The sequence below is a fragment of the Canis aureus genome, chromosome 14 (genome assembly GCF_053574225.1).
Source record: "Canis aureus isolate CA01 chromosome 14, VMU_Caureus_v.1.0, whole genome shotgun sequence".
NCBI classification, from domain to species: Eukaryota; Metazoa; Chordata; class Mammalia; order Carnivora; family Canidae; genus Canis; species Canis aureus.
This window is the reverse complement of record NC_135624.1, coordinates 7548804-7567310: the sequence shown is the minus strand read 5'-3', so window position 1 is coordinate 7567310 and position 18507 is coordinate 7548804. Positions and strand designations below refer to the sequence as shown.

At 35.4% G+C, this 18507-nt stretch overlaps 1 protein-coding gene across 4 annotated transcripts in view; it reads right to left on the bottom strand.

Moving 5' to 3' along the window:
* Positions 1 to 18507, bottom strand: part of ATP6V1C1 (ATPase H+ transporting V1 subunit C1) — a 60017-nt gene that overhangs the window by 30137 nt on the left and 11373 nt on the right. For all 4 annotated transcript variants that reach the window (XM_077846849.1, XM_077846848.1, XM_077846847.1 and 1 more), the window contains 7 exons: positions 13754 to 13924; positions 12260 to 12327; positions 5757 to 5842; positions 5061 to 5155; positions 3133 to 3224; positions 2025 to 2123; positions 111 to 179 (listed from right to left, as the gene is read on the bottom strand). In XM_077846849.1, the coding sequence (XP_077702975.1) occupies positions 111 to 179; positions 2025 to 2123; positions 3133 to 3224; positions 5061 to 5155; positions 5757 to 5842; positions 12260 to 12327; positions 13754 to 13885 (641 nt within the window). In that variant the 5' untranslated portion in view covers positions 13886 to 13924. The remainder of the gene's footprint in view (positions 1 to 110; positions 180 to 2024; positions 2124 to 3132; positions 3225 to 5060; positions 5156 to 5756; positions 5843 to 12259; positions 12328 to 13753; positions 13925 to 18507) is intronic.

The following is an 18507-nucleotide window of genomic DNA, read 5'->3' as shown; positions in this document are numbered from 1 at the left end:
GAAATTGTAAATTTTCTACAAAGAAACGATAAAGATACTTCCCAACCCAATATTCCAGCTATAAAGAGGAAATCTAGGAAAGAAATGGGTTTTTACAGAGTACTACTTACTTGCTAGACCTTGGAACTACCATTTCAGCTAGTGTTTCATACTGCTTAATCCAGTCATTGTGGTTTAACCTGCAAAAAGGTACAGTAAGTACTAGAAATGAAAAAACATGTCTTACCTACTGCCATATCTAGAAGGAGAAAAAATATGAGAAAAACAGGACATTTGACTAAAGCATACCTCAAATCTATGTAACAACAACAAAAAAAATCCAAGTTTCCTACTGAGAATGAATTTCAAATATAGTAACTGGTGAAGCAGGAAATGCAGTTCACCACTCTTATATCCAGTATTGCAAAAGAGGCACATCCTAGAACTAAGTGTGGAAAGGAAGTGAAGTACAGATTCTAAATGACTTTCAAACTTCAGAGTTAATACATATTACCTTGTTAAAAATAAATTAATTTAAATGCCATACTGAAATCCCTACCATTTCTATTCACTGGCTGTTATGAGAGGCTGGATCAAACTGTATTTACTAAAAGCACAGCATGCCAGGAAGCATTGAGTAAATTAAGTGACAGCAAACCATGCTGCACAGAACGTTGTACAACAACCACCTTCTCTAGAGACCAACGGTTTTGGGCGTGTGCGGAAAGACAGTTATGTTTGCAATATAAAGAACTGCAGTATTTGGAGACCAGATAGTGAATGATTCAACACATAAGGTACTCTAGGTCCTATGTTTCAATTATAATGTACAGAAGATCGTAAAAACTTCTGATTTTAAACACCAATTTTCAATAAAGACTGAGACAAATCTTTTATCTGAGCAAAGGTTATTTTCCTAATAGTATAAAAACACAGATACACAGAAATTTATTATAAATAATCAGTGCTCTAGTATTCTGCAATAAAGGGGCAAAAGCAGGAGTCAGATAATATTGTAGCTACAGTAAATTCAATGGGGGTGTTTTCCCACCCTTTCTAGGAGGTATCATTTTCCAATCCCAGCTTTTTAACGAGATAAAAATGGAGAGCACAGCAAAGCAAGAATTCATGCAATGATACTGTGAAGAATCTCCAAATCTCCCACCTCAGTTTGGATCCTCCAAAGATTCCCCAATAGCAAGACTTCAGTCCAAGTCAGAAGTAAAACCATTACCAGTGTTTCTCTCTCATACACACATACACACACACACACACACACACGTATGTGCACAGAGTTCTAATCCTTTCTATGAGTGTCCAAAGGTTTCATTTTACCAAGATTAACTATAATCAAACGTTAACACAGAAGACCTACTCTAAAGAAGATTTCTTTTTTGGGGTGGGGGGAGTAAAGAAGATTTCAAAGGGTTATCTAATCCAGCAAACTATGCGCAGAGCCTGTTTTCATAAATAACGTTTTAGTGAAACACAGCCACATCTGATCTGTATATACTGTGTATGGCTGCTTTCAGCTACAACCACAGAGTTGACATCGCAGAGCTGAATAGTTGTAAGAGATCTTATGGCTCACAAATTGTGAGATATTAACTACATGGCCCTTTACAGAAAACCTTTGCTAATAACCCTTGACCTAATCTATCCTTTGATTCTTAAAGGGTTTCACTCATCTTCAACAATCATAAAGATTTTTCAAAAAGACAAAGAGCTTCCTAGTATCGAAAAATCCAAAATATGTACTTTAAAAAAATCTAGTAATTTAGTATTATTTAATTTTTAAATAAGCCAATTGTACTAAGCTGCTAAATTTGATTTGGAATCTCAATTTATAATTGATGTCTCCGTTACCAAATTAAGAACTAAATTCTACTACATGTGCCATGAGTTGAACTGGTTGACAGAATGAATGACAAGGTAATAGTCCCTCTACAATTGAGTTCTATGGAACACTTCAAATTACAATATCAGATACTAATATTTTTCTTATATTTTAACAAGTAAAAAACTTTTGTAATTAAAAGACATACTTGGGAACTACGACCAGTAATGTGACGAGATACTCTGAATCAAGAACAAAATCATCCTTCTTCACAATTTCCGCTAAACTTCTAGTTAGCAAACTTCCTCTGAGGAATAAAAAAAAAAATAATAATCAGGCTGATAATGCCTCCATAATACAAGTAAAGAAACAGCAGGCTAATTACATTCACATACATCTTGAGAAACAGATTAATTTTAGTTAACATTTTTATTTATATGAAACCAAAATGTAGCTATTTCTCACTCCCATTATCAAAGAAATGTCAACATTTATCAAAATTTGCCTCTAGTATCTCCCTTTGTGTTTGCTTTAATTAGTGTAACTCAGCTCTTCTCTTGATTACATATATAATATCTTGACTGGACAAGTGTTATTCATTATATGCCAATTAAAGTCTATTTCATAATTATAAAATTATATCGTCTAAGGACAACCTTTGATTTTCCTTCCTCTCCCTGGGTATCATCTGATACTAAGCAATTTTGGTTAGTTAACTCAATAATTAACTCTTCCAAATCAGTCTTCATTTGGTCTCCCAGTACATTTCATAATGAAAATGACCTGCGTTATTTGTACCACTGAAGGCATCCCACCAACTTTCCTTCTGGAATACAAATGCATAACTTGTTTATGCTTAAAGCTTGCAGTAGTCATACAATAAGATCAAGAAAACAAACATGTTTTAATTTTTGAAAACCTAACGTAAAAAAGCTAAACCTGGAAAACAGAAAAACAGATAAATTACACTGCAAAAGGATTCTTCAATTATTTTAAGGAGCAGGTAACTGCTATGTAATTAAACTATGATTTGATTTTAAACAGTTTTAGACAATTTTTCAGTAAAAACTCAAAATGTATAAAGGGATAAACTAAGACTCAACTCACAAGTTTTATGAAACAAGCATAATAAAATCAGCCTCACATCTGTTTTGACTAGCCCAAATTAATAAACTTTTCTCCATGAAGTAAACAAACACTGTTTTGATTACAGAAACAGCATAAACTGAAATTAACTAAACTCCAACAATAGCTCATTTAGTGCATGCTAGAATGCTCCCCCACTTCTTAAATTCACATATACTTAATATGCTTACGCATTCTTCCGTTCCAAATTCTGAAGATTTCCTTTCAAGTTATTATATGCGGATGCTCTAGATTTCAGGTCATTGTCAATCTGAGTCACTCCCTTTAAAAATGAAAAAGAAAAACAGGCAAATTTTCCTAAATCTGCCTCTACTAACACAAATAAAGTAGCTGTACCTGAACATTTACTTTAAAAAACACCACTAGTTGCTGATGTAAGAACTATTATTTAAAAAAAAAAAAAAAAAAAAAAAGAACTATTATTTTAAAAGCACAACTTGGGACCCCTGGGTGGCGCAGCGGTTTGGCGCCTGCCTTTGGCCCAGGGCGCGATCCTGGAGACCCGGGATCGAATCCCACATCGGGCTCCCGGTGCATGGAGCCTGCTTATCCCTCTGCCTATGTCTCTGCCTCTTTCTCTTTCTCTCTCTATCATAAATAAATAAAAATTGAAAAAAAATTTTTTAAAAAAAGCACAACTTTAAAAGTTCATGTTAAAAAATAACCTACTTCATTTTGAAACAACCTTGGTAATTTCCATATGAAATTTTTGTACTAAAAAAAAAAATTTTTGTACTAAAGATAATGTTTTAGTCCACATATATTTTAATTACTGTTACGATATTACTTCTTAAACCATGTGAATGGAATCTAGGCCACTGGGTATAGATATTATTGATTAAAAGACTTTAAATTCATAAGGCTAAAGGATCAATTTCCAAAAGTAATAAACTACACAGTTTTGTTTTACACTATTCTTACACAAAATATTTTTGCGATCAAATTAAAATTGTGGTTGAATGTATTTATAAATGTTACAGAAGATGATTTTTCAAAATGAGGCCTAAAACTACTAACAATTTAAGGAGAAAATACATATCAGCAGATTTAACATTTGAAAAACTAGTTTCGACTTGGCTCTACCATTATTAGCTGTGTGCCCCCAGGAGAAGTCAATTCACCTCTATGATCCAGTTTCCTCATCTATACCAGTATCAGAAGATGATGATTAGATATTTGATAAGGATCAAAAGAAAATAAGGCTCAGTCATAGTAAGAGTACCACTCTGTATAATCAAATTACTTGTTTTCATTAAATTATAATGATGATTTCAGTTTTTAAATTCTTTATAAATCTACTCATTCATATTTAACTATAGAGTACACTATTCAAATAAAGTCATTGGGAGCCAGGAAAAAGTCTGTCCAAGCAATTTAAACCATACTTTTTCATCCTAGTCATCCTAGTCAGGTCATGACAATGTTGATGATTAAAAGGGCCTTGTCTATTGCCCTGTTTATAGTTTTAGGAAGACTTTTACATTTTCTCTCAATTTCAATGACTACAATATGAAAGGAACTCTTAAAAGTTCATGGATGAACTTCAAGATCTGTGTACTCCCTGAAACTGTACATAAACTCATGTTTACATAAATATAGGAATTTTTCTGGGTAGAGGATCAATATTGAATGTCAGAAGGCATCAGAGAACCCATAAAGTTTAATGTCTGAATCAGTACTGTACAGAAAACATGCTGAAGTAATCACTGTCACTTACCTGGATGACTGCTAAATCTTTAATAGATTCCAATTTCCTGTTCTACATAACTTCAGTTACCCTTAAAATTTGTATAAATAATAATTATAGAATTTTACAGTTTATTTTCTTACTTAGAGACCACTGATGCAATACTTAAGTTAGCCACCACTGACGCAATACTTAAGTTAGCCACTTAAATGACACAACTTGGATAACGTGTACAGCAAAGTGTTACACTTTTTAACATCTTTCCTTTTTGTAAAATTTGTACTAAGGGTACCTCCTATTTGTATTAGTCACATATCATTTACTTTGTCAAAACCTAAAGAATACTTTACAGCTAAATACTTATGAAATAAATAAATCAATGTGTCCCACTTGTGTCATTTTTTATCTTACCTTGGCAATTATTTCAGATATATTTTTCAGGGACTGCTTGATTGGATATTTAGCCATGTCCCACTGAAACCTTGTTATATAAGTAACCAAGTCAACTGAAATAAGGAAACAAATTAATTACTAAGAAGCAATAGACTGTGTATAGTTTTCCTACACAGTAATAAATTTTAACGCTGAAATCTGCTGAGAAAATCAGTAAAGACGTCATCATTGCTGGAGAGTCTCGATTTTAAAAATGTGGAACTATATTAAGTAACATGGATTAATAAACATTTTTACCTTGTAATCTGGCTGGATCTCTTCTCCTTACTCAAAATTTATACATATACATATTAAAATGCTCCTTCTACTTTGATGACTTAAAAAATGGAATATGCGCATACCCATGATTTGCCTCATATGTAGGAGAAAGAGATACAAAGATTAACTACCTCCAACTGTCTCTTCAATAAGCAGAATTTGACAAAAATATGTTCTTTCTTTGCCAACTTATCCAAACTGAAAATAAACCTATTAAAACCAGGTGATAATTGTTTGTAGGAGTCTACAACAATCTTCAAAACACAGATCCTTTCACATTCAAATGAAAAGAATAAAAAATGTAGGCGCAAAGAGACACTCCACAACTATTCCGTTTTCGTAGCTAAGTCATTCACCTTATATAAGTCAATATCAAATCCTGAAACATTAGCTTACCTCCATTGGCCAATAGATTCTCCTGAACTTTATCTTTACTATCCTCCAATACATCAGCCATATATTGAGCCACCTTCTTAACCACCCTTGGGAGGGGGAAAAAAAAATCAACAACCATTTTCAGAAAAAAGACCTAAATTCCATGCTACACAATGAACACATTACAAACACATATGAATTTGAGTATATATGTTCCCATTACACATAGCTGCATAATATAGAATGGGCCATAATTTCTATGAATAATGCTTTAAGGATAAAACGGACCAAGATTTTGTTACATATGTTCAACTGATTAACTTGAGAGTTTTAAAGAACCTACATGCAATGTTTATTAAGTCTGGAAAGAAAGTAATGGGAAACTAGTGAGAAACATATATTATATGACAAAAATGGGTCAATGAATCTGACTGCGAGGACCAAGAACAAAGGACAGAGGCTGGAAGCTAACATTCACCAATTATATGCTTTCACTTAGAACAAAAGAGATCTGGTAGGCAACAGTAATGATGAAAAATGAGGTTTGGATTATTTATTCATTCACTATTTATTGAACATCTATGTTCAAGGAACAATGCTAAAGAGAAACCACTGTGCCATAACTACTGAAGCATCTGGATAGCACCTTCTCAAACCCTTCATTTTATGTTAAAGACACCAAGATATAAAGAGTTGGTAAGTGACTTCATCACAAAAAGTCAAAAGTCACAAAACTAGCTAATGGCAGAGTTGCAACTAGAAACATGGCATCTGGACTTTGGTGTTTTCTCCATTTCCATGTCTGCTTCTAGGCCTTGAGTGGGACACAAAAGCATACAAGACCAAAAAAAAAAAAAAAAGAAGAAGAAGAAGAAGAAAAGAAAAAAAGAATCACTTTCACATTGCTTAAAACCGAATTGGGAGAGTGGGAATCCCTGGGTGGCTCAGGGCGTGATCCTGGAGACCCGGGATCAAGTCCCACTTCGGGCTCCCTGCATGGAGCCTGCTTCTCCCTCTGCCTGTGTCTCTGCCTCTCTCTCTCTTTCTCTTTCATGAATAAATACAATCTTTAAAAAAACTTGAATTGGGAGAGATAACAAAAGACACAAATGACTAAATACAAAGCAATCTGTGGTTAAAGGTCAGCAGAGAATACCAAGTTACAGCAAGAGAAGCATAAAGGAAAAAGGGATCACTTCCAGCTACTGTAATCAAAAAAGCATGACTCAAGAGCAGGGCAATGAAGTACAGGAATAGTTCTAAAAGGATGATCAGATGGGAAGAAAGAACATTCTTGCTGCAGGGCACCCTTTAAGTCAAAATTGGGAGGGGCAGAAAAGCAAGGGCAGGATCCAGACTACAGAGAGCGCTATGCTGAGAAGGGGAGGTTAGGCTAGGGGAAGGTAGCCTGGGGCCATACTGCAGATAGCCTCTGAAGTCAGAGAAGTGTGACAAGGTCAAAACAGGGCTTTGGACACTTAATCTAAGGACCATATGCTCAATGTCAGGGAGGGTAAACAGACAAATTAAGAAACTTCTCCAAGGGATGCCTGGGTGGCTCAGTCAGCTGAACGTAGGACTCTTGGTTTTGGTTTAGGTCAGGATCTCATGGGTCCGTGGGAGGAGCCCCATTCCTGGCTCTGCACTCAGTGGGGAGTGTGAGAGTCTCTCCGTCTGCTGGTCTTAGATGCTTTTGTGTTCCTAATTCGAAAAAGAGTGCATGTGTGCGAACATGCATGCATGCTCTCTCTCTAATCAATCTTTAGAGAAAAAAAGAAATTTTTTTTCCAAAATTCACTTATCCCTTCAAAGGAGATAAGCCATTATTCCTGTATAATTTCACAAGCATCTTGTGAACAGAACCATTTGCTATGAACATGCAAAAATGCTCATATGTTTGCCACAGAAATAGTTCAGTGTAGAACTGCCTAGTGTCGAATTTATAAACTTAGTTTGTAATTCAGAACTTTCCCAATCTCCCTGTGCATCTAAGAGTATCTATATCAAAGTACACATGGTCACCTTAAAAACTGCTCTGATGATTACTTGATAAGTACTGTCATTTACTTCACATATGACAATGTTCAGACTTTAAAACTGAACTTTAAATCATTAAGCCACCATCTGTCAATTCTCCCAAGGTCTAACAACTACAAAATTTATAAATTCCTCGTATGTTTCAGGAAAACTGACAAAAGACAAGAAGGGGATAAACTGCACAGGTAACTTTTAATTCCACAACCAAATGAACTACACTTAGCCTAAATATTTTCCAGACCCCTCCCTAAAAATTGTGAGCAAATCTTACACTATATTCAGGACATTCCAATGACAATTTAAAGAAAGACCTATAGAGTCATCAAGGTGGTTAAAAAGGATTCAAATAATTAGATTCTCAGGGACCTCCCTTCTTCATGTCTCTGGCTGTCACGACCTGAAACTGTAATGAGGGGATGGGAGTATAGGGAAGATAATCACCTCAGGGATGCCAACTACAAAGAGTTTCCTCAAACATTTTCTCAATTAAAAATGTGTTATCAGGAAACCAAGTGATGACTGGTATCATCTATTAGTACTCTGAGAATATCATCAATAGTTATATTCACATTTGCCCTATAATGAATGTATGGAATTACTACCTGTAAAGTACTCTGTTACTTTTTCTATCATCCTTTTACTCATTCTTATTGCCAAGTGCCTTAGTCTACTGTAAACCTGTTTCCTAACCGGATTTTTTGCCTCCAATATTAAAGACCATCAGTACATGTTTAGGTCTATTTACTTACCACACGCTGCTCTGTTAAAAGGTCTCTCTGCAACATCAGCCTCTATTGCTCACAGACACTGCATTATGGCAGTTCCATCAATAAAGAAAAGCCTAATACCATACATGGGAAACTCTTCCACAAAAACTTCAAAAGTTCCCTTAAAGCTTCAATCAAATATATATTTCTAAATCAAATCAAATATATATATCAAAGCCTAATACCATACATGGGAAACTCTTCCACAAAGACTTCAAAAGTTCCCTTAAAGCTTCAATCAAATATATATTTCAAATATATATTTCAGATTCTCCAAAATTCTGAATTTTACAAAATCGTACCTATTTACCCAAACCCTAAGTATTTAAAAGCTCTGTATTCCAAGAGTCAAAGGATTGAAGACTGGTTCTGCCAATTAATCAAAATGCAAAAAGTGATCAAGGATCCCCTATCCATCTTCAGCTAAAATACAGAGCAAGTAAATTTCAGAAGTGACTAACTCTAGTTTTTTTTTTTTTTTTAAAGATTGTATTTATTTATTCGTGTGAGACACACACAGAGAGAGAGAGAGAGAGAGAGAGAGAGAGGCAGAGACACAGGCAAAGAGAGAAGCAGGCTCCCCGCACGGAGCCCGATGTGGGACTCAATTCCGGGAACCTGGGATCATGACCAGAGCCAAAGGCAGACACTCAACCACTGAGACACCCAGGTGTCCTGACTAAAACTAGTTTAGAAAAACGTTTTTTTACTATAATTGAATTTTAGGGATCCCTGGGTGGCGCAGCGGTTTAGCGCCTGCCTTTGGCCCAGGGTGCGATCCTAGAGACCTGGGATCAAATCCCATGTCGGGCTCCCGGTGCATGGAGCCTGCTTCTCTGCCTATGTCTCTCTCTCTCTCTCTCTCTCTCTCTGTGTGACTATCATAAATAAATAAAAATTAAAAAAAAAAAATAAAGTATTATAATTGAATTTTAAACACAAGAGCATCACTATCTTCAATAAATGGCAATGGCATAACATTTTATGTACATAAATCAAAGACTTAAAATTGCTAGGATGGCAATATTCCCCAAATTGACGTACAAATTCAACACAATCCCCATAAAAATTTGAGCTGAATTCTTTGCAGAAATTTGACACGATAATCCTGAAATTCATATGAAAATGAAAGGAATAAGAATAGCCAAGACAACCTTGAAAACGAAAAACATTCTAATTTCAAAACTTACTACAAAGCTACAATAATCAAGACCATGTGGTACTGGCATAAAGACAGAAATAAGGAAATATAAAATAAAACTGAGAGTCCAGAAATAAGGTCCCACATTCATGTTCAGATGGTTTTCAGCAAGGATGCCAGGACAATTCAATGGAGAAAAAATAGTCTTTTCAACAAATGGTGCTCACACAAAAAAATGAATTTGGGACTCCTACCTCACATCATATACAAAACTCAAAAAGGATGTAAGATCTGGAAAACCTGAGTGGCTCAGTCAGTTAAATGTCTATTGATTTCGGCTCAGATGATCTCAGGTTTATAGGATTGAGCCCTGCATCGGTCTTCCTACTCAGCATGGAGTCTGCTTGAGATTCTCTTTCCCTCTACCTTTCCCTTGCCTACATTCACTCACTCTCTAAATAAAATTAATAAAATCTTAAAAAAAAAAAAAAAAAGATGTAAGACCTTATGTAAAAGCTAAAACTCAAACTCATGGAAGAAAATATAGCTATAAAACTGTCACCTTAAATTAGGTAATGGTTTCTTAAACATGATATTAAAAACACAAGCAACAAAAAATAACACTGGATATTAAAATTAAAAATGTGGGATCCCTGGGTGGCGCAGCGGTTTGGCGCCTGCCTTTGGCCCAGGGCGCGATCCTGGTAGACCCAGGATCGAATCCCACGTCGGATCCTGGTGCATGGAGCCTGCTTCTCCCTCTGCCTGTGTCTCTGCGCCTCTCTCTCTCTCTGTGACTATCATAAATAAATAAAAATTAAAAAAATAAATAAAATAAATAAAATAAAATTAAAAATGTTATGATTCAGGGGCACCTAGCTGGCTCAGTCGGTGAAGCATGTGACTCTTGATCTCGGGGTCGTGAGTTCAAGCCCCACACTGGGTGTAGAGATTACTTAAAAAAAATTTTAAAAATGGGAGGGGGAGCACCTGGGTGGCTCAATCAGTTAATCAAGCTGATTCTTGATTTCAGCTCAGGTCATGATCTCAGGGTCTGAAATCAAGCCCTGCAGTGCTCAGTGGGGAGTCTGTGCTCAGTGGGGAGTCTGCTTGAGATTCTCTCCCTCTCCATCTGCCCCTCCCCCTGCTTACATACATGCTCTCTAAAATAAATAAATAAATCTTAAAAAAATTTGTGCCTCAAAGGACAGTATCAAGAAAATGAAGACAACCCACAGAATGTAAGAAAATATGTGCAAATCATATCTGATTAAGTGACTTGTCTCTAGAATATATAAAGAACTCTTACAATAATAAAAAGACAAGACAATGAAAAAATGGGCAAAGGGTCCAAAAGACATTTCTCAAAAGAAGAAACATAAATGGCAAGTGTAAATGTATGAAAAGATGCTCAACACATCACTAGTCATTAGGGAAATGCAAACTGAAAAATGCAATAAAATACTTCATATCCCCTGGGATGGCTATAATAAAAAAGATGAATAGTAACAAGTTTGTCAACAATGTGGAGAAATTAGAACCTCTATACACTGCTAGTGGGACTATAAAATGGTGCAGCCACCCTGAAGAACAGTTTGGCAGTTCCTCAAACTGTTAAAAATAGAACTACTGTATGACCCAGTAACTCCACTCCTAGGTACATACTCCAGAGAAATGAAAACATAGGAACATACAAAAACTTGTACACAAATATTCATGCCAGCATTATTATTAGCCAAAAAGTGGAAATAACCTAAATGTCCACCAACTGATAAACAGATTAATAAAATACGGTATATTTGTATAAAGGAATATTCTTTGGTTGAAATAATATCAATACATGCTACAACATGGATAAATCTTGAAATATTATGCCAAGGAAAAGAAGCCAGTCACAAGAGACCATATATGTAAAATTTCATTTAAATGTCCAAAATAAGGAAATCTTATAGATATGTAAGAGAATAGATTAGTGGGTGGGGAGTAAGGGGGACAAGGAATAGGAGTTTGTAATGGTGGTAATGGGACAGAGATGAAAATGTACTGTAACTGATTATGGCAATGGCTGCACAACTCTATGACATACTAAAAATTACTGTATACTTCAAAGGTGCACACTGTACACTTGAAATAGGTGAACTGCATGGTATGTAAATTTTTCTTTTTTTAAAAGATTTTATTTATTCATGAGAGACAGAGAGAGGCAGAGACATAGGAAGAGGGAGAAGTAGGCTCCCTACAGGGAGCCCAACGTGGGACTTGATCCCCTGAATGGGATCACACCCTGAGCCAAAGGCAGACTGTTCCACTGCTGAGCCACCCAGGCATCCCTGCATGGTATGTAAATTATAAAAAATATTAAAAAGATAGTCACCATTTTCTACTTCAGGTATATTTTATTTATTTTTTAGGTATATTTTATTGTATATAAATTGTACCTTCATAAAGATTTACGAAGAAAAAAAAGATTATTTTCTAAAACCATTCCAATAAGCAGAGTATGGGTAATAAATCCAATGTCCAAGTAGCTGGATAAGTGACTCTCATTTTGCTCTAGTCTATGCATATAAGTACATTACCCTTCTACAAATGCATCCAGTTTAGCCAGTTCGTCAGACAAGCCAACCAAGACATCCAGTGTGCCAACCTATGAGGGAAATACAGCATTTTACTACGTAGGTTTCATTTCTCCCCTCTTTTTTTTTTTTTTTTTTACAAGGTGATACAACATCTTGAAGGGCCCACAAATCTTAAGTTTTTCTGTATTTTACTTCATAATGTGCAAGTGTGGCTAGCACAGACATTTCAGAGCTATTTACATGTACAAGCTAATCCTCTAATTCATGGGTACAACACTATTTAAGACGTGCAGATTCCATAATGGCAGGCCTATGCCTCTGCAGGAACTGCCTAGTGACGGGTGGATCATTTAAAGTCATGGTTTACAAAGGCAGCTCTTAACTAAGGGTCCATGACTATCAGTGTCTCAAAGGAATTCGTAGCTACAAAAATATTAAGAACCAGCAGTTTTAAGTATTTCTTAAATGAATACTATGTTAACCAGTAAAATAAAAATATCATGATTTTTTCCATTCTATAAAATTACTGATAGCTTGCTTCCCTTTGAGGCTGCTGGGTTACAGATTTTCAATAAATGTTAAATAAATTAACTACATGAAATAACTTAAGCGAGATGTGCCAAGTATGATTAAAGAGGTACAATGGTAAAAACACTGACAACATTACTGAACATTATATGAATTTAAAAGCAAAAAACTAAAAAAAATAAGTAAATAAAATAAATAAATACATACATACATACATACATAACTAAAGCAAAAAACTAGGTTCACTGTGATATTTAAGAATAGATATTACTGGGCAGCCTCAGTGGCGCAGCGGTTTAGTGCCGCCTGTGGCCCGGGGCGTGATCCTGGAGACCTGTGTCTCTGCCTCTCTCTCCCTCCGCCTGTGTCTCTGCCTCTCTCTCTCTCTCTCTGTGAATAAATAAATAAATAAAATCTTAAAAAAAAAAAAAAAAAGAATAGGTATAACTACGATTGTTCATTTCTGAAGACTGTATTCATGAATGTAATATATCAAATATTTTCATAAGATTTCTCATTACAGTTTAAATTACAATTTAGAAAAGCACAAAGGTTTAAAAAATGTTATCTCATTTTGGTAGTTTATTTTTAAAATCTCAATTTCCCTATTATTTAAAATCTGAAGATTAGAAAGAACAAGATAAATTTTCAATTATGCCAATGGCTAGAAATGAGCCTTTTTTAAAGATTTTTATTTATATATTCATGAGAGACACAGAGAGAGAGAGAGAGAGGCAGAGAGAGAAGCAGGCTCCATGAAGGGAGCCCGATGTGGGACTCGATCCTGGGACTCCAGGATCATGCCCTGGGCCGAAGGCAGGTGCTCAACCGCTGAGCCACCCAGGCATCCCTAGAAATAAGCTTTTTTGAAGGAACCCAGTTAACTCATTTCTCCCAAAAGGTAAGCAGACACAACTGTCCTCTTCATGATGAACTCATATGCTATTCTGCACCATGCAGTTTTACCTTTAAGTCAGGAATGTTAAACTTTGAAGCAACAGCAAGATTATTGTTCTTCGAAGTTGCCGCATGCAATTTCTCCCAAGTTTGCTGACATGTTTTCTCCCCAGGAGCAGATATAAGCCAGAACTCAGTCATATTTGTTACCAAGTATTTCTTCCAAAATCAAGAGTGACTCTGAAAGGTAAAACAAAACAAACAAAAAATATCTTTAATACCATTTGTTTCTAAAGTATTTCAGAGTCACAGGATAAGTGATAAATATTAACCCGTTTCAAAACTAATCCAACACTGGCAGAACAAAGTCAAATTTACTTATCTGGAAGTAAATCCACATAAGTGGTAAAAGGAGATTTATTTTTATGTTACGAGGGAAAAAATGATAAAGACCGAACACATGAAGTATCTAGTATTGTTAAATTATGAAACATCCTAAAATGGGAATTATTCAAAGTGAGACTACTCAAAAATACCAGCTACCAACAAGTTTCATTTCACAAAAGTAGGAAAGTCATAAATGTATAGATTTATCTTAAACTTTGAAAACATAAAACTAAAATAGGAAATTTAAAAACATACATAACTTTTACCTTTGGGGAGGAACTGAACAGTAGCCACCAAATAAATTTGTCACATCTTACTTAGCAAATCCTACAAAGTTATTAGCCAAGTGGGTCATTAACTTTAATCCATATTTGACATAAAGGAATCTCCTCAAAATCCTGGCATATATTTAGCTGCCATCAGACATTTACAAATTTGGAAAAAAAAAAAAAAAAAAACCTTGCCAATTGGCCTTACACATAAAAATATGATGGGGGGCAGTGATACTGGATCTGAGTGAGAGGCTGTGGATCCCCTTTCCAAAGAGTTCCATTAAGACACAACTAACCCTCTTCTACAATCTCCCTCCATTTCTCCCTCCCTCTCACAAGAAAAACAAAAGCCAAGAGCCAAATCTGTTCAGAATCTAAGTAGGTAAAGTACACAAAAACATAAAAACACCGAAAATATTACTGTACCATTATTTCCACTTTAATATGTTTTCATTAGAACCACCATAAACTTTACTACCAGTGACTGTTTACGGTCTCCTAAATAGAAAATGACTGCCTTACAGAGTTGTCCTGATAACAAAATCATATAATGAATGTGAAAAGATTTGTAAATTTAAATTTCCTTTAAAATGTAAAGTATTATAGTCATAATGGACTTTTATTAATTTCCTTCAACCTATTTTTAGAATTGTAATGAAAGTAATCCTATGCAATTATTATACAACTGAAGGTGAACACAGATGCCATTCTATATACTTATTTTTTCCAATTTCTGTTTATAGAGCATCTACTATATACCAGGTACTGTTGTAAATGTTTTATACATTCAACACCTGTATGAGATACATATTATCCTCAACATTTACATATAAGAAATTCAGATAGGTTAAACTGGTTTAAATATAGATGGTAGTATTAAATGACTATCTCAAAAATTCTACTCTAAAATGATTTTCCCAAAGTTAATGATAAAGATGCACTTAAGAGCTATACTCGGGATGCCTGGGTGGCTCAGCGGTTTAGTGCTTGCCTTTGGCCCATGGCATGATCCTGGAGTCCTGGGATCGAATCCCACATCGGGCTCCCTGCATGAGCCTGCTTCTCCCTCTGCCTGTGTCTCTGTCTCTCTCTCTGTCTCTCATGAATAAATAAATACAAAATAAAAAAAAAAAAGAGCTATACTCTGGCAAATGGTCAACAAATTAAACACAGGCTTGTTAGTGATGGCAAGCCCAGACAAAGCATTCAGTCTGGCCAGAAAATAGTACAGCTTAACTGGCCATCCATAGAAGGAAGCCATAGAGCACCAAGTTCTAAAGCCATCCAAAGATAAGCTTTGACTTGAAAGCAAAACCAAAAACAAAACCATCACTAGACTGAGAAACTTCAAATGTTAAATTTTAAAGCTATTATATAGGGATCCCTGGGTGGCGCAGTGGTTTGGCGTCTGCCTTTGGCCCGGGGCACGATCCTGGAGACCCAGGATCGAGTCCCACGTCGGGATCCCTGCGTGGAGCCTGCTTCTCCCTCTGCCTGTGTCTCTGCTTCTCTCTCTCTCTCTCTCTCTCTCTCTCTGTGACTATCATGAATAAAAAAAAAAAAAGCTATTACATAAATATCATTCTATCCATATTCTTTTCCAATTTAATCTTTTCATTCAACCGGTTTTTAGAATTATTCAAGGTGATCCACATGTGTAGTTCCTTCATTTTAATTGCTATACGGTATTTTATGAATAACCTAAAATTTATCGTTCATTTTCCTTGGAAGGATAGTCACATTTTACTTTTTTGCTATTACAAACAATTCTGCAGTGAATAAATTTGTGCATGTCTGTTTTTGTGAAAGGACAGATAGAAGTAAAACAGCTAAACGAGTATGATATAGATATTGACAAATCTTTCCATGCTCCTATGCAATGTGACTGCCACTCCACCCATCAAAAGGTGGATTTTATTTCCCCTAATGTTGAATTTGGGCTGGCTTTGTGACTTATTCTGACCAAAAAAAAAAAAAAAAAACTCAAGGAAGCTACACTATGTGATTTCAGAGCCCAGGCCTCAAAAGGCCTTGCAACTTCCACTTCTATTTCTTGGATAGTCCTCAGACAACCATGGAAGGAAGCCATGTACTCTAGTCTACTGGAAAATAAGAGGCCACATGGCCGAGAAACAGCAACACCGGGGCTGACAAACAGCATAAACTGCAAAATAGCTGAGTTTCTTGAAACTTCCAGCATAGTCAATATTCCAACTGAATGCAGCCTCACCAACAAGCCCAAGTGAAACAAGCAAAAGACGCACTGAGACAACCCACAGAATCAGGAGAAACAAGAAATCACTGTTTTAAGCCACTAAAGTTTGGGTTGGTTTGTTACACACGAGATAACTGACATAAACCATCTTCAACTTTTCTGGGTACTGTCAAACTGTTCTCCAAAGCAGTTACCAACTTAAATTCCCACACGATGGTATACTTTGTTCAATTACGTCTTTACAGAAAGTACAGAGATATGCATAGGAGAACAGTGCTTTAGATATGTATTTAAGATTTCTTTAAAAAATTTCTGGGACAAATATGGCAAAATATTAATACCTATTAAATCTAAGTAGTAAGTACATGGATGTCTGTCAATCTGAAATATTTGAGCTTTTCTGTATACTTGAAATACTTCAAAATTAAGTATTTTTATAAGAATGTAATTCCTTTGTGATAAAACAATGCTTAGCAAATTTCTGAAAATTATAATTTTAATGAGCTTCCAAATGGAATATCCAGAGAATAAAGCAGTATTGTTACTACACTAATCCTCTGAGCACAACTTTTGTTTTAATACTAGTAAAGATGCTTTCTGTTTATACTATGTTATGCCCAAGTATAATGATATATTGAACAAAAATCTTCTTGATGTCTCAGAATATTTAAAAAATATTTTAGGTCAGATCAGATAGATCTGTTGATCAGATCAACATATTCAGCAATTCTAATCACATAAGGTTGTAAAAGTAAAAGCTTGGGCTACACCTATATAAACTACAGGATCCAACTCAGTAAATCGTTTTTTAAAATTAAATTCCTTATGAAATGTTGTGAGTCTATCTCCTGCTTCCCTGTCATCCCCTAATCCTATTCTCTACTGTACCTAGGTCACTTTACCTGCTCCAAATCTTGTTATCTTTTCACTTGCCTTTGGCCACTTCAGCTTTGGCTTTTCCCTATCTCTGGTCTCCTCCATCTAATATTCTTGCACCTATCAAATCTAGCTTTCTTAGCCCAAACACCAATTACACGACTACAATGAACTTTAAAATTCTTGGCTGATTAGAGAATCTAATAATATCTTTAAACTTCTTTTAGTAATCCAGATCTTTCTATGCGATGGTAGTTTTTTGAAATTTGAGGTTTTATTATAATTATCTATACAAATGGCTCTGTTAAAGTATATCTGATGACGTTTTATACCTTTTCTCCCCCCAAATAGCAGGTGATTAATCAATTGTTAAGTCCTTATTTTAAAGTTACCCAAATTGCAGCTTCTTCAAAGACTAAAATAATATGAGCTATAACAATAGATTACCTAGTATACCATTTCGAGTTCTAGAAAATGTTTTTCATCCAACAGGTTTCCAAAGTATTTCAAGAAATAAGAAAAATGACCCCACTTATCTATAAATACCTGCCATACTATTTCATTGAGCTCGCATCAGGATCAAATGAAATAATGTCATGATAATCCTAAGCAAAAGTAGAGTCTAGTAATGTCTAAGAAAGGGGTGCCATGGGATCCCCGGGAGGCTCAGCGGTTTAACGCCTGCATTCAGCCCAGGGTGTGATCTTGGGAGTCCCAGGATCGAGTCCCACATCTGGCTCCCTGCATGGAGTCTGCTTCTCCCTCTGCCTATGTCTCTGCCTCTCTCTCTCATGAATAAATAAATAAAATCTTAAAAAAAAAAAAAAAGGGGGGTGCCATGGCTGACTCAGTCAGTGGAACATGCAACTTTATCTCAGGGTTTGAGTTTAAGCCTCATGCTGGGTACAGAGATTATTAAAAAAATAATAAACTTAGAAATGTCTAAGAAACATTCTTAGAAATGTCTAAGAAAGTTCTCTAATTCCATCTTTTAACTAGAGCCCTCTCTAGGGTCTGTTTGGCAATGAGGGGGAAGAGGTGTCCTCTATTTTTGGTACTGTGTTAATACAAAA